The 15,516-nt window shown below is 39.3% G+C and overlaps 1 protein-coding gene across 1 annotated transcript in view; it reads left to right on the top strand.

Moving 5' to 3' along the window:
• Window positions 1–267: 267 nt before the first annotated feature.
• Window positions 268–15,516, top strand: part of EFCAB5 (EF-hand calcium binding domain 5) — an 81,906-nt gene continuing 66,657 nt past the window's right edge. Inside the window, exons 1-4 of the mRNA XM_059669749.1 lie at window positions 268–309; window positions 947–1,009; window positions 1,926–2,052; window positions 11,912–12,482. Coding sequence (XP_059525732.1) covers window positions 268–309; window positions 947–1,009; window positions 1,926–2,052; window positions 11,912–12,482 — 803 coding nt within the window. The remainder of the gene's footprint in view (window positions 310–946; window positions 1,010–1,925; window positions 2,053–11,911; window positions 12,483–15,516) is intronic.

Here is a 15,516-nt window from a genome sequence, read left to right as displayed (position 1 = left end):
TTTCCTGTCTCCCTGAGCACTAGCCTAGCATTAATCTAGCTTTGGTCAGTAATAACAGAAATAACAGTATTACAGTTTGAAAAATTTAACAGTTGAGAACTCATTACCATTCAATAGAATGGTGGGATGTGGTGGGGGTCAGGGGAGATTTTGATCTTTCAGAATACTTTGTGTTGTTTATTAATGTTGTCTTTCTCTCTTTTTGTTATTAATAATGGTCTGGTAATACTTTCCCCTACCATTTGATGATATTTTTTGCTGGTCCAGATGAGTAAGTCATCATCTCAAGAGGAACCCAAACCTGCTCAGGTACCTGGCCTAAATAGATGACTAACCATTTAACCATGAGAGGACTTGAGACTAGTTTTCTTAGAAGAATTGAGATGAAATATCATACTCTATCATTTAATTAATTCTCTTTTTAGTTGAAGTATTCTGCATCAGATTTTAATAAAAATGCAAAAAAAGGGATCAACTAAAAAGCAGTGGCCTGCTTCTAGTTAGTTGATATTCCTTATCCTATATAATAAAAGGCTAATATGCAAATTGTCCCCTTGCAAGTTTGACCGACTGGGAGTTTGACCGCTCATTATAACATGTGCTGACCAATAGGGGGTGGTGCAGAATGAAGGGAGACCCTGGCCGGCAACTGGCAGCCAGGGGAGGGAAGGCCAGCAGCCAAGAGGCCCCAGTCGGCCCTGATCGCTGGCCTGGGCTAGGGACCCTACCTGTGTACGAATTTCATGCACCGGGCTTCTAGTATATTAATGAGCCTGTTACTGTTTGAATTTGTTAATACACTACCTTGGTGTGATTTTATTTGGTATGATGTTTACTCATTATGTGAAAATTTTTAACATAAAAAGCTTGCTATACTAGAGTATAAGGTATTAGTTTATCGACAGTTCCTTCTGGATTACACTTATTAACACTGCTTCCATTTTAGGAAAATGGAGAAGAAAACAAAGAAAAGAAACAGGAAGCAACTAACAGGAATGAGCCTATTGAGGTAGAATTTTCATAAGAAGTCAGATATTAATGCTGGAGAGTAACTTGGACAAATTAATTTTCTTATAAAAGAAGAAAAAGAAAAGATGTGGGTATTCAGACAGATAAATAAAATGGCAAATGGAAAATTAAGCTGACTCCTTTGACTCAGTTGTAGGACGCTTCCATAGATAAATTATTTGTGAAGAGCTATTATGAATTATATATAAATAAAGATTGCTTTCTAAAATCAGAACTATTACCCTAAATACAATAACCACCAGTTTTTAGGGTAATTTCATGATCATTCTGTACTTTTAATGTTAATCATTTAAGTAACTTTGTGTTTAAATAAATACAAGACATATGAGAAAGCATTTTACAGTAAAGGGAGGCAACTGAAAATAGTTATATGGATTCACCATTAAGTTGATTAACATGAGTCTCTAAAATATTCTATTCTTCTTCTTTTAAAAGTACATTGTCAAAAGTACAAAAAGCTATTTTGCCACTATTTAAACTAACCTTTAATTTTCTCAATTAAGATGAAATGTTTTCTTTCACCCACAAACATGGAAGATGATTCCAATAGTAAAAGAAATATTTTCAAAAGTCTGATTTCACTATGCTGTGAATTATGTTTCTAGAAAGTATTGTATAATTGAAATGTTAATGTACATGTAGCATAATATTCTTAGCATATTACTTTGTTAGCAATAGGAATATGTGCTTACACATTGAGCCAATACGTTTTATCTTGTGAATTCAGTAAATAGACTGATTACTATGTTGCTTCTAATATATAGCATTAAATCCTAGCAAAATTAAGTAGGAATGTTTGGCAACTACAAGGTATTTATCTACATTCTTTAATTGGGAGAGTTGATGCAACTTTGAAGAAGAGCAACTCATTTTGAAAGGCTTCTTTTTCTTTTCAGAGTTCACAGAGTTCAACACTGAGTTCTGCATTAGATTTCGACAAAGATGGGGAAGAAGAAACAACAGATGAAATCAAATCTGAAGGTAGAGAACTAGCCATTCCCCTACAGCAGCAATTTTCAATTGGTATGCTGTGGCAGGCACACTAACTAGTGTGCCACAAGAATTTTTAAAACATGCAATACCTGACGATTTAGTTGGGGCACTGACCTCTTTTCCCTTAGATTGTCAAATTTAAAATTTAACAACATGACAATAGCCATCAGGTGTGAATGAATCAAATTGTACCTATATTTTTTTGTCAAATTGGCAAAAATACTTTTGGTGCACTGCAGAATTTTAGTAATTAGCTTATGTGTGTCATAAGATGAAAAAGATTAAAAATTGCTGCTCTGCACAACAGAATTTAAAACTATTATGTAGTTTTTATTAGGGATACATTTCTCAAGATTTTGCCCTTTAAAAATATAATCCTAGGAGTATTTTAAATGCAGTTTGGAAATAGTTTGAAATGTATTCCCTTTAACTTCTATTAATACTTTTAAGGCAATATTATGACTATTCATCTTATACTAAAAGAGGAAATTAGCTAAGATTGGGGACATACCAGAAAACCCATCAATCCTATCCTATCTAATAAAAGAGAAACATGGTAATTAGCGTATGACCGCTACCCTTCCCATTGGCTAATCAGGGCGATATGCAAATTAACTGCCAGCCAAGATGGCAGCCGGCAGCCAGGCAGCTGGAAGCGAACATGAGGCTTGCTTGCTTCAGTGACGGAGGACTCCAATGTTCCCCACCTGCTGCTGCCGGCCTCTGAGCTGCAACTCTAAGCAACTATGTTACAAATATAGAAGCTAAACAAAACCCCAGAAACCTGCTTTAGTCGCCGGGCTTCAGCCAGCAGGATCGCAACATTGTTTCAAATACAGAAGGTAAACAAAGACCAGAAACCTGCTTTCAGCAGCGGAGGCCTAAGAGCTGGAGCCTCAGAGCTAAAGCTGGCCCAGAATAAAAAGAAAAAAGAAAAAAAGGAGCGGTTGGGAGCTTCAGTCACCTGCCAGCCTGAAAACAGCCCTCAGCCCCTCACCCAGGCTGGCCAGGCACCCCAGTGGGGACCCCCACCCTGAAGGGTGTGTGACCAGCTGCAAACAGCCATCATCCCCTCACCCAGGCTGGCCAGGCACCCCAGTGGGGACCCCCACCCTGATCTAGGACACCCTTCAGGGCAAACCAGCCAACCCCCACCCGTGAACCAGGCCTCTACCCTATATAGTAAAAGGGTAATATGCCTCCCAGCATCAGGATCAGCGGAGCCGCAAGGCCTCCCAGCACCGGGATCAGCGTGACGGGGGCAGCGCCCAAACCCCCTGATCACCCTGCAGCTCTGTGTGTGACAGGGGAAGGTGCCCCAACCCCCTGATCAGCCCTGCTCTGTGCCTGATAGGGGGGAGCTCTCCAACCCCCTGATTGCCCTGCAGCTCTGTGTGTGACAGGCTGCAGTGCCCCAACCCCCTGATCGGCCCTGCTCTGTGTGTGACAGGGTGCGGCGCCCCAACCCCCTGATCAACCCTGCTCTGTGTGTGATGGTGCGGTGCCCCAACCCCCCCCCACACACACACACACATGGGCCCTGCTCTGTGTGTGACGGGGTAGAGCCATAACCTCCCCATCCACCCTGCCCTGAGTGTGACAGGGTGTGGCGCCCCAACCCCCTGATCCGCCCTGCTCTGTGTGTGACAGGGTGCGGCGCCCCAACCCCCTGATCAACCCTGCTCTGTGTGTGATGGTGCGGTGCCCCAACCCCCCCCCACACACACACACACACATGGGCCCTGCTCTGTGTGTGACGGGGTAGAGCCATAACCTCCCCATCCACCCTGCCCTGAGTGTGACAGGGTGTGGCGCCCCAACCCCCTGATCCGCCCTGCTCTGTGTGTGACAGGGGACAGTGCCCCAAGTCCCCTATCGGCCCTACTCTGTGAGTGACAGGGGGGAGCTCCCCAACCCCCTGATGGGCACTGCTCTGTGCGTGACAGGGGGGAGCTCCCCAACCCCCTGATGGGCCCTGCTCTGTGCATGACAGGGGAGAGCTCCCCAACCCCCTGATCGACCCTGCTCTGTGTGTGACAGGGTACGGAGCCCCAACCCCCCTGATGGGCCCTGCTCTGTGAGTGACAGGGGGCAGTGCCCCAACCCCCTGACTGGCCCTGCTCTGTGCGTGACTGGGGGTGGCACCGCAATCTCCCCATCGACCCTGCCTTGAGTGTGACAGGGGGCGGTGCCCCAATCCCCCAATCGGCCCTACCCTGAGCGTGACTGAGGGTGGCATCGCAACCTCCCGATCCACCCTGCTCTGTGCATGACAGGGGAAGGCACCCCAACTCCCCAATCGGCCCTGCTCTGAGCCCGACCAGGGGCTGCACCTAGGGATTGGGCCTGCCCTCTGCCACCCGGGAGCAGGCCTAATCCAGCAGGTCGTTATCTCCCGAGGGGTCCCAGACTGCGAGAGGGCACAGGCCGGGCTGAGGGACCCCCCCGTCCCCGCGAGTGCACAAATTTTTGTGCACCGGGCCTCTAGTATGTATAATAAAAGTGTAATATGCTAAGTGTCCGACCATTTGACCAGTCCACCAGTCACTATAATGCGCACTGACAACCAGGGAGCAGACACTTCAACCAGTAGGTTAGCTTGCTGCTGGGGTCTGGCTGATGAGACTGGGTGAGATGGGCCAGGCACACCCTGGAGCCCTCCCACAGTCCCTCCAGGCAGCCAACCTCCCGCGGTCTGTCCCCAGCAGGCTGACCCTCATTGGCCCTGCTCAGGACTGGGCAAGACAACCCGATCGCTGGTCAGGCTGAGGGACCCCACCAGTGCACGAATTCGTGCACTGGGCCTCTAGTACAAACATAAAGTGAGGAGCCATAGTGATTAGGTCTGCATATTGTTTTTCTGTTTTTTCTTTTTACCCCTGTACCTGACCACACATTTATTCTGTTTGACTTCTAGCCCCATACTTAACTGAAATCCCACATAATTATGCAGATTGAAAATGTATTATGATCCAGAAGGCAACAAATAAGTGGGCAAGACATTCATTCCTTTCACTAGTTTGTCTTTTTTTAAAATATATTTTTTATGTTTAATCATAAGTTAAAAAATGAGAAAACACCAAACCTACACATAATGCCAATAACTTTTAAAATCTTTATACCAAATGCTATTAATAATGTTAGTTCTGCCCTGGCCGGTTTTGCTCAGTGGATAGAGCGTCGGCCTGCAGACTGGAGGGTCCCAGGTTCAATTCTGGTCAAGGGCACATGCCTTGGTTGCGGGCACATCCCCAGTGGAGGATGTGCGGGAGGCAGCTAATCGATGTTTCTCTCTCATTGATGTTTCTCTCTATCTCTCTCCCTTCCTCTTTATGAAAAAACTATAAAACACATTTTTTAAAAATGTTAGTTCTTCTAATTTCAGATACATAGTGAAATCCTGTGTGACAGAAATTCTTTACAATATTTTCAATTTGACAATTTCAATTAATTGAAATTCCCTTCAATTCAGTTTACAAGTATTGAGTTTTTAGTATATGATACACTATGCAAGGCTGAATTATGATAATAATTATTGAAGTGTTTTCCAAACTATAAATTGCTATGTATATGCTAGTTATAACTTTTAGATGCTTACTTTTCTACAAAGCGTTTCTCTGTCTTTTTAACCAATTTAAGCAATGACTGACTTTTTCTTCTTATTAATACACATTTTAATATTTACACATTAAGAACCAAACTTTCGCCGAAACCGGTTTGGCTCAGTGGATGGAGTGTCGGCTGCGGACTGAGAGGTCCTGGGTTCGATTCCGGTCAGGGGCATGTGCCTGGGTTGTGGGCATATCCCTAGTGGGAGATGTGTGGGAGGCAGCTGATCGATGATTCTCTCTCATCGATGTTTCTAGCTCTCTATCTCTCTCCCTTCCTCTCTGTGAAAAATCAATAAAATATATATATAAAAAAAAGAACCAAACTTTCCAACATTTGTTCTGTTGTTATTGTAAACTTAGGACAATTTTCACAGCATCACTAACTTTTTAAAAAGTTTCTTTGCAAGTCCCTCTCCACCTGTCTTGCCCTCACCCCATACCAGTCTCTTGGTTTCACTTCCTTCTCACTCCCATACTCTACCACCACTATTTGCTACATATACTTTGCCTTTAATCACTTGGGCCATGTTTATAAATGAACTCTTTCCTTTTAAACATGCCAAACAAAACTGTGATCTAGGTAACTTGTTATAAATTTAATTAGGTGTTCACATTAATCAGTTATGGCCAAATTTGCACCTGCAAAAATTCAAATATGTATTCCTTTATGTAATTTATTGTCTCTCTAGAAAACATATTAATCAATAGTTTTTGGTCTTTCCTGTTCTTATACTTTCAATTTCTGTTATTGCTTTTCCACGTATAGTAGAAGCAGTGATTCTCAACCTTCCTAATGCCGCGACCCTTTAATACACTTCCTCATGTTGTGGTGACCCCCAACCATAAAATTATTTTCGTTGCTACTTCATAACTGTAATTTTGCTACTGTTATGAATCGTAATGTAAATATCTGATATGCTATATGTGTTTTCCGTTGGTCGTGACCCACAGGTTGAGAACCGCTGATTGTGTTTTGTTTGTGTAAGTCTATTCATCCCAGAACATGATATATACTGAAAACATTGCAGTTCCTTGTTGCAATATTAAATGCAATGAAATATACTTAATTTATTCAGTGATCAGTCATAATTTAATATTCTGAACCTCCCTTTGTGAGTGTGTGTATGTATGTGTGTGTGTGTGTATAAGTAAAACGTGGGAGGAGAAACTGTTACTGCAATTTTAACATGTTAAAGGAATGTTTTTATCCTTATTATATATTTGTCAAAATGATGGCATCTTGCCAGGCAGCTCCCAGAATGTGCTCAAATACATATCTTTGCATAGAAAATACTGTGGTTAAATATACCATATGAATTTTTCACTTCTTTGTCTTAATTGTTTTACTTTTTAGACTATGAGTTTAACTTGCATTTTGAGAAATCTTTTTTTAAAAAAAACTATCAATTTGCTCAGCTCTGTTCTCATTACAGAGCCTAAGATTAAACAAAGTTTTGTAGGAAAATGCCTTTTCCTGTAGCTATTGAATTTATTTCTAGTAGTATTAAGTAGTGTTTCTTTTCCTCTGCTTTCACAGTAGTCTTTCTACATTATGTGGAAATGTTAAGAAATCCTGATAAGACCAAGTCAGCTGAGTTTCAGACAGGGTCTGTGTTTAAAGAGAACATCACACACCTAGTTGAATAGCCCCGCTGGGTCAATTTTCACTAATTTAATCAGGAGCCAGACCCACTAATGTTACATGCCTTCTTGTGAAGAAAGAGTCTACTAAGGCTTATTATAATGTGGATTATAATTCATTCCTACTTATGTCCTTAAATAGGGTTGTACTGAGGCCATGCTCAGCAGTGGGCTATGCACTAAGTGCAGGAAATGATAAAAGTCACTTGTAAGGCTGGACCTTTCGACAATATGAATAAGGAATTATTTAGTTGAAAGCATTTATGCCCATAGTGCGTAAATGAATAGGTCTTTGTATGTTAAAAGGTGGATTAATACAAGGGTGAAGGTGTGTATGTTAGTGTGTATGAAAGGCTATTAATTCTATGAAGAGTTTTAGGAAGAAAATCCTGAAATAGAATTTCAGTGCCTAGCATAGTACTAGGCACAAAGTGAGACATCAATAATTATTTATTGAATGAATGTACACATGAATAGAAACATCTGTAAAAGGTTTAGGAATGTCCAAACACAGACCTGCTTTTCTTTTTTTAAAGTACCTGTTTGAAACTATATTCAAATGAATCTGAGTTAATTTTTCCTTGGGGCAGTGCTGTAATTTATGATCCTTGAATTCAGAGGTCACTCAAGCAAAAGACAGTTGTATGTAGGCTTAATCAGAATCCTGACTTATTGACCCTGCTATTGCTGTACCTCCTTTTCCTTTATTGGTTTTATGGCCCTATGAGAGAAGTGTTTGACTAGAGTTATAACCAAACACACATCTATTTCTCTTCTACGTATCAGTGGGGACAATGTAAGCACTAGGATTATTGCTTAGCAACTTATAATATCTAAGAATACTAGGGGAGCACTAATAGGCTGTAACGAAGATAGAGAATGCCCTAGTTCATGTGGGGGTTTATAATGGGTTGTGGCAGATGGGTAGGTATTAATTTGCTATACATCTGTAGCACTACTTTTATTTATTTTTTATTTTTTAAAATATATTTTATTGATTTTTTTACAGAGAGGAAGGGAGAGGGATAGAGAGTTAGAAACATCGATGAGAGAGAAACATTGATCAGCTGCTTCCTGCACACCCCCTACTGAGGATGTGCCCGCAACCAAGGTACATGCCCTTGACTGGAATTGAACCTGGGACCCTTCAGTCCACAGGCCGACGCTCTATGCACTGAGCCAAACCAGTCAGGCTGTAGCACTACTTTTAAAGCAGAAGGAATATATGTCTTGCATTATGCTGGAAAGGTTCGAAGCAGAGAGAATACATTAGAACCTGCACACTTTCAAGAACTGCTCTTACACACTTACTTAAAATCAAAATAGAAACAATATATATTAATGAGCAGTGTTACAAAACAGAATGGATTTCCTTTCCCCCAAAAAAGTGGTCAATTTGTTTCTAAATCCAACCAAGATGTAAAAGGAGAGCATTATACTACCTTCCACACTTCCCCATATTGAAATAAGAGAATTAGCCAAAAAGGAAATAAAAACTTGGGAGGGTGCCGGGAGCCGGTCCATGCTTGCTGTTTCAAGGGACCTGGCATATATGGCATACTGTTCTTAATATGTTTGCTCACCTTCTTGGCACTATGTGTTTTAACCAAGGTCTCTGAGAAAGGTTGTTTCCCCAGGTAGGGATTTTCCCCTGAAGTTAGGGAGGGAATAAAACCTCTTAACTAAGTGCCAGGCGGGTAATTAGTCACTTTAACTACGAACAATCATGCTTAAGCTACATAATCTTTACTCCCTGGAATGGAGATAAGAAATGCCCTAACCTTTGTAATAGAGATTGATAGGATTGGAATCAACTGGTATAAATACAGATGTAACAAGACAGAACTTAGAAGACAGAACCAAGAGACACAGAACTTAGAAGACAGAACCAAGGGAGACAGAACCTAGGCACAGAACCTACACAGAACGTTCTCTAGAGACAGAAGAACTTCGCTGGAGAGAACATGGCAAAAGATCCTGGACAGAAACTGGCCTCAGAACCTAGAGACAGAACCTAGTGAGAGAACATGGCAAAAGATCCTGGACTGAACCTGACTACAGAAATTGGCAAGAGAACCTGACTAGAACCTGGTGACTGAACCTGGTTGGAGATCCTGGACAGAACCTGGCTGGAGATCCTAACCAGAACTTTGCTGGAGATCCAGACCAGAACTTGGCTAGAGAACCTGGCTGGAGAACCTGGCTAGGCTGCTGATCAACTGAATGCTGCCTCCATGTCATTCCTTCTTCGCCGACTCCGTCTACGCCTTTGGGAACCCCTGGACCTGCTGGGGTTGGACCCCAGCAGGAGGGAGGTTCATAAATACTATCTACTATTGGGTATTGTTTAGATTAAATATTGGCTTTCCAAGGGTTTCTTTAGAGACTATTTAGACTTTTCTGACAGTCTCCCAGATGTCCTTATTTTTAGTGATCTTGACAGTGGTCAGGTTTGGATCATCATCCATCCGTGGATCTAAATGGGGAAGGTGCCCTAGCTGGTTTGGCTCAGTGGATGGAGCGTCAGCCTGCGGACTGAAGGGTCCGAGGTTCGATTCTGGTCAGGGCACATGCCCAGGTTGTGGGCTCAATCCCCAGGAGGAGGTAGGAAGGAGGCAGCCAATCGCTGATTCTCTCTCATCATTGATGTTTCTCTCTCTCTCTCCCTCTCCCTTCCTCTCTGAAATCAATAAAAATATATTTAAATAAATAAAAGAAAATAAAAAAATAAATGGGTGAGGTCAATATTATCTAAACCAAATGGGTTAAGAAATTTGGGCAGACAAAAATATCTATCATTAGAGGTCAGCTGGGTGGCTCAGTTGGTTGGAGCATCATTTGGTACATCGAAAGGGTTGTGGGTTCAATTCCAGTCAGGTCATACCTGGGTTGCATCATACCTGGGTTGCAGGTTCAATCCCCAGTTGGGGCGGCTGTGGGAGGTAGCTGATCAATATTTCTCTCTCACCTCAATGTTTCTCTCTTCTCTCTCTCTCCCCACCTTTTTTTCCCCTCTCTCTCTCCTTCTCCCTTCCTCTCTCCCTAAAATCAATAAACATATCCTGGGGTGAGGATTAATATATATATATTTCGGTGGAGAAGAAGTGATCAACTGTGCCACATGCTGCAGAGAAATAGAACATGTGTTAAGGAGTACTATCAAGTATTTTTATAGAATGTCCCTAATTGTGATTGGTCTGAAGGTTTTTTTAAAAACCATGATAAGGTTGGGATTATGGGTTTGGGGAAGGAAGACTACAGAGGCAAAATGCTATTCTCATCACATCCTATCAAGTATATCATATATGCTATTAGCATGACTTTGTACTGTTGATGTTAATTCTTCTCATCTGACTGAGATAGCTTTGTCACGTTTGTCCACTGTAAAGTTACTCATTTCCGTACCTTACTTTCAGGAAAAAGTCACTTATGCACAGCCCACACTTAAAGAGAAGAGCATTATACTCTACCTTTTTGAGGGCACACTTTTTAAAAAATATATATATTTTATTGATCTTTTTTATTAGTTAAATCTTTATTGTTCAGATTATTACATTTGTTCTTCTTTTTCCCCCCATAGCTCCCCTCCACCTAGTTCCCACCCCACCCTCCTCCCTCACTCCCCACCCACTGTCCTCATCCATAGGTGCTTGTTCTCAGTTCATTATCTTGGTCTAATATCTCCATAATACATTTTTAAAATGAAAACATGAAAGAGGCTAGAAATATGAAAGTGGGAAGAAATATATTTAAATATACATGTATGGTAGACTCTCTTCACTGTCCACTCAGCAGACATTTCCCTACCTTTTTGTCTGCCAACTAAACCTCAATATTACAGAAAATGGAAATATCTAATATCAGAAAACTTGACGTAAACCCTGACATGAAGGAATAAATTATGATCAGTCAAAACTAGTCATAGTAGTCCCTTTTCCCTTTACCAGCTATTGGTCTAGGCAGTGGTTGGCAAACTGTGGCTCGGAAAACCGCGGCTCACGAGCCACAGGCAGCTCTTTGGCCCCTTGAGTGTGGCTCTTCCACAAAATACCAACTTCTGCGCATGGGCCACGAAGTTTCAACCGCACTGTACCTGCGCGCCCGCATGTGCTATTTTGTGGAAGAGCCACACTCAAGGGGCCAAAGAGCCGCATGTGGCTCGCGAGCCGCAGTTTGCCAACCACTGCTCTAGGGGCAGACATGTAACCTGATTAGGGTCAATGAAATGTAAAGGAAAGTGTTGGAGCAAGGATCTGGGATCTTTTCTTCAAGGATAATAAAATAGAATCTCAAGAGGAGAAATCCTCTTTGTTCTCAACCCTTTTCTCCTGTAAAGAAGACGTGTCTGGAGCTGCAATAGCTGTTTTATGATCCTGAAGTATAAGCACAAGAAAATGAATAAAGAATAATGAAACAGGCGAGGCACTCCATGAAAAACAGAGTGGCTGAATGATTTCTGATCAAGTCAACAATAAATGTCCTTACGGTTATAGTCACTGTCGTCTGACTTCCTGTTACTTTCAACTGTGTTTGAATACACCATTTAAAGAGATATTTTCCCCTACTAATATTTTAAACTAGCATATATTAAAATCTACTTCTAATATTTCTTATATTTCACTTTTTCCCCCCCTCAGAATCAAAACTGGAGGAGCAGCCAGGGATCTCAACTGTAAAGGAATCTAACATTGAAATCTCAAAGAATGTTGTAATTAGAGAACCTGCAAGTGTGGTTTTCAATGCAGATCAAACTGTACTGGATTCAAAGCTCGATCTACCATGGAAGAAAAATCTCTTTGAACGAGTGGAGGCAAGAGCTCAAGCAATGCAGCAGAAAATATTAGATAAGGATAAACTGAAAAAAGAACTAGAAAAAAAAGCTGAGAAAAAAATCCCTAAGGAAACTTTGGCCAAAGAGTGGTTTAATATTGACAACATGACTCTGAATACTCGTGCATATTTGCTTGACAAACTTCTACCCACCTTAGTGGTTGGAATGGAAAATATGTTAATGCAAGTGGAAAAAAAGAAGCTTTTGTCAGAAGCTGATATTCCAACTAAGTTTGATCCAATTATTTATTTGGGGGAATATTTAATGAGAAATAATCCTCTTTATATCAAAGACTCAGGAATGTCTGGTTATCAGAGGGAGATGAAAAATGTCACAGAAAATCTGAAGATACATATTACCAACACCATCTGCAACAGGTACACCTTGTTATATTTTCAGTTAATGATATAGCTCCTTACACGGGAAAGTACATAGAACAATAATATACTCATACAAACTTAAAAGGACTTCAAATAAGGCAGTTCTCTCTATGGAGCATGCCTGAGCCTGCCTCTCTCTCTCTCTCTCTCTCTCTCTCTCTCTCTCTCTCTCTCTCTCTCTCTCTCCTAAATCCCAAAGGCCCTTCTTTTGTTGTAATTTGTTTCTTGAGCCCATTTCTTCTACAGCTCACTTCTATTTTTAAAAGTATTTATTGAGCTACTACTATGTGCCTCACTATGAGGCACTAATGAAGACTTACAAAGTGTATTTAATCAGTTTCTTGTATTCACAGATTTACTTATCTCACTAGGACCCCAAATGTCCTCCTCTCTTCTGTGGAAAGTAAACCACACGAGTTGAGAGTAGGGACTTTTTCAAATTTTAACTTTTCAGATAAGCAACATATTCACCTGGTTCAATAGCCAAAACATATAGTTATACAATGAAAAGTTTCCCATTCTTATCCTCCATGTACACAGTATTCTACCTCTGCCTTAAATAACTTCTTTTTTTTTAGTTTTCAATGGATCCTTCCAAAGTCCCTTTATACATACATAAGCAAATGCAAATGTGGATACTTGATTTTCTTTCTTTTATATATGAAAATATGTGAATAAGTTACATTTTCCTCTGTTTTTCACCTGCCATTTATCTTTCATCATGAAGATGAGTTTTTTATTTCTACATGGTTGAGTTTGCTTACTTTTATTTTATGGCTTTCATTTTTGAGTCACTGTTGTATTTCAGATATTAAAATAATTATCCTATCTTTTCTTATGAAATTATATTTTAATTTTAAATATTGACCCATTTGGAACTTATCTTAAGGTAAGATGTAAGATATGGATCCAACTTCATCATTTTCCAAATGGCTATGTAGTGATCCCAATAATAATTATTGAATAGTCTATCCTTGCCCCACTGTTTATAATGAAACTTTATTACTAAATTCCTATATATTTTGTAGTATTTTTGGACTTTTCTGTCCTATTCCATTGGTCTATCTCCCTTTTTATGCACCAGCACTCTGCTTTAGTTATTGAGACTTTTGAGTATATTTCAATGAGTCTGACTACTGGCCTCCATTATTTGTTATTTTTTCTGATCACTCCTGTCTGTTCTTGTGTGTGTTTACTTTTTAATATGAACTTTAGAATTGATTCATCTACTTAAAAGGGGGGGGAACACCAAAAAAAACGTTATAGGAATTTTTGTTGAAATCTGATTAAATTTATTTATTAACTTGGAAAAAATCGACACCTCTAATAATGACAAGTGTTTCTATTTGAGAACATATCTTTCCATTTGCTCATCATATTTTGTATCCATCAGTGTTGTCTTAAAATTTTTTATAAAGGTTTGCATCTTTTATTAGTTTTAATACTAGTTATTTTATAATTTTTTGTTGCCATTATGAGACTTTTCCTGTTACACTTCCTATCTAGATATACTTTGAATACACAAAAACTATTAATTTCTGTATATTTTTGTACTTTACTACCTCTTTGAGTTCTCTTATTGTTTATACTAATTTTTAATTGATTCCTTGGATTTTCTAGGGAGGCAACCATACTGTCTACAAGCAATAAGAGTTTTCTTCTTTCTTTTCAATTTTTGTATTTCTAGCATCTTTCTCTTGCCTAATTGCATTGGCTATTACCTCCAATATGAGAGTGGTGATATGGGCATACTTGTTTTGCTTATGACTTTAAGTAGAAATGACTCTTTTATTAATTACTGTTTCACCAAACACACACACATATATATAACCACCATAACTTGACTCCATTTGATCTGAAAAAGATATATTTTATCACATTAGGGAAAATTCACCTAATTTTTATCTTATAAAGTGATTTTTAAAAATCAAGAATGATTGTTGATTTTGTCAAATGCCTTTTCAACACCTATGTAGATGATCATTTGATTTTCAGCCTGGATTTATTCATCATGAACTTTATTAGGAGATTTACTAATTTTGAACTATCTTGTAATTCCTAAAACAAATCCTACTTTGTTGCTATATATTTGGTTACACTGAAACATACTTTCTACTGTTAAGACAGAATAAATGTTTAATTCTTTCCTTTTAATTACAGATTTTCATAATATTCTTTCTTTCTCTTTCTTTCTTTCTTTCTTTCTTTCTTTCTTTCTTTCTTTCTTTCTTCCTCTCATCAATAGTCACCTCCAGTGGCAACAAATAAAATGTTTTTCTTATGTGGGGGAAAGTTATTTTTAGTATCATTATGAACACATGGATTTTAATATATAGCCCAAGTATTTTAATATATTATACTCATTTTTTTCTTTTTGATGCTCAACTTGACCCAACTTTGGCACCTGTGTTTTTCTGACATTGTCTTTGAAAGCTTCATGCATTTTTTAAGGATTCTTAGTTCATTTTGGTGAAGGTCATTCATTGAAGAGCTAGAAACGCTCATAAGTATTGTATTGTCATTGTTTCTAGGCTCTTTCGTGACTAAAATATAATTTTAAAATATTAATAATTTCATGTCAAATATGTTTCAGGGTTTTTACCTAATTCCTTGATTTTATATTTGTATCTCTTTTTTTCCCCTCACACTAAAAATCTTGGTTCCTAACAAGATTGACAGAACTACTTGTTTGCTTTATCTTATAATTTATATAAAATAGCTTCAAAATAATAATACCAATAAGCCTACTAATAATAGAATTAGATTTTATATTTATTTTCAGCCTTGTGGGCCAAAGAATATATCCTAGTAAGTATGTGTATGTAAAAAATAAAACTATTAAAAAACTAGAAGAAACCAGGGATTAAATTCCTGTATAGCCAGAGAAAAGCCTTTGAATCATGAAAATATTGATAAATTTGATTACATAAAAATTAAAAGCTTTTTGATGGAAAATTGAGTCGACTACTCAATTCTGCTTTTAGTCTACAAAAATAGCCATACAATATTTAAATGAATAAGCATGGCTGTG

The sequence above is a fragment of the Myotis daubentonii genome, chromosome 16 (assembly GCF_963259705.1).
Source record: "Myotis daubentonii chromosome 16, mMyoDau2.1, whole genome shotgun sequence".
Classification (NCBI taxonomy): Eukaryota; Metazoa; Chordata; class Mammalia; order Chiroptera; family Vespertilionidae; genus Myotis; species Myotis daubentonii.
The sequence above is the reverse complement of the archived record's forward strand: the minus strand, read 5'-3'. Positions and strand labels throughout refer to the sequence as shown.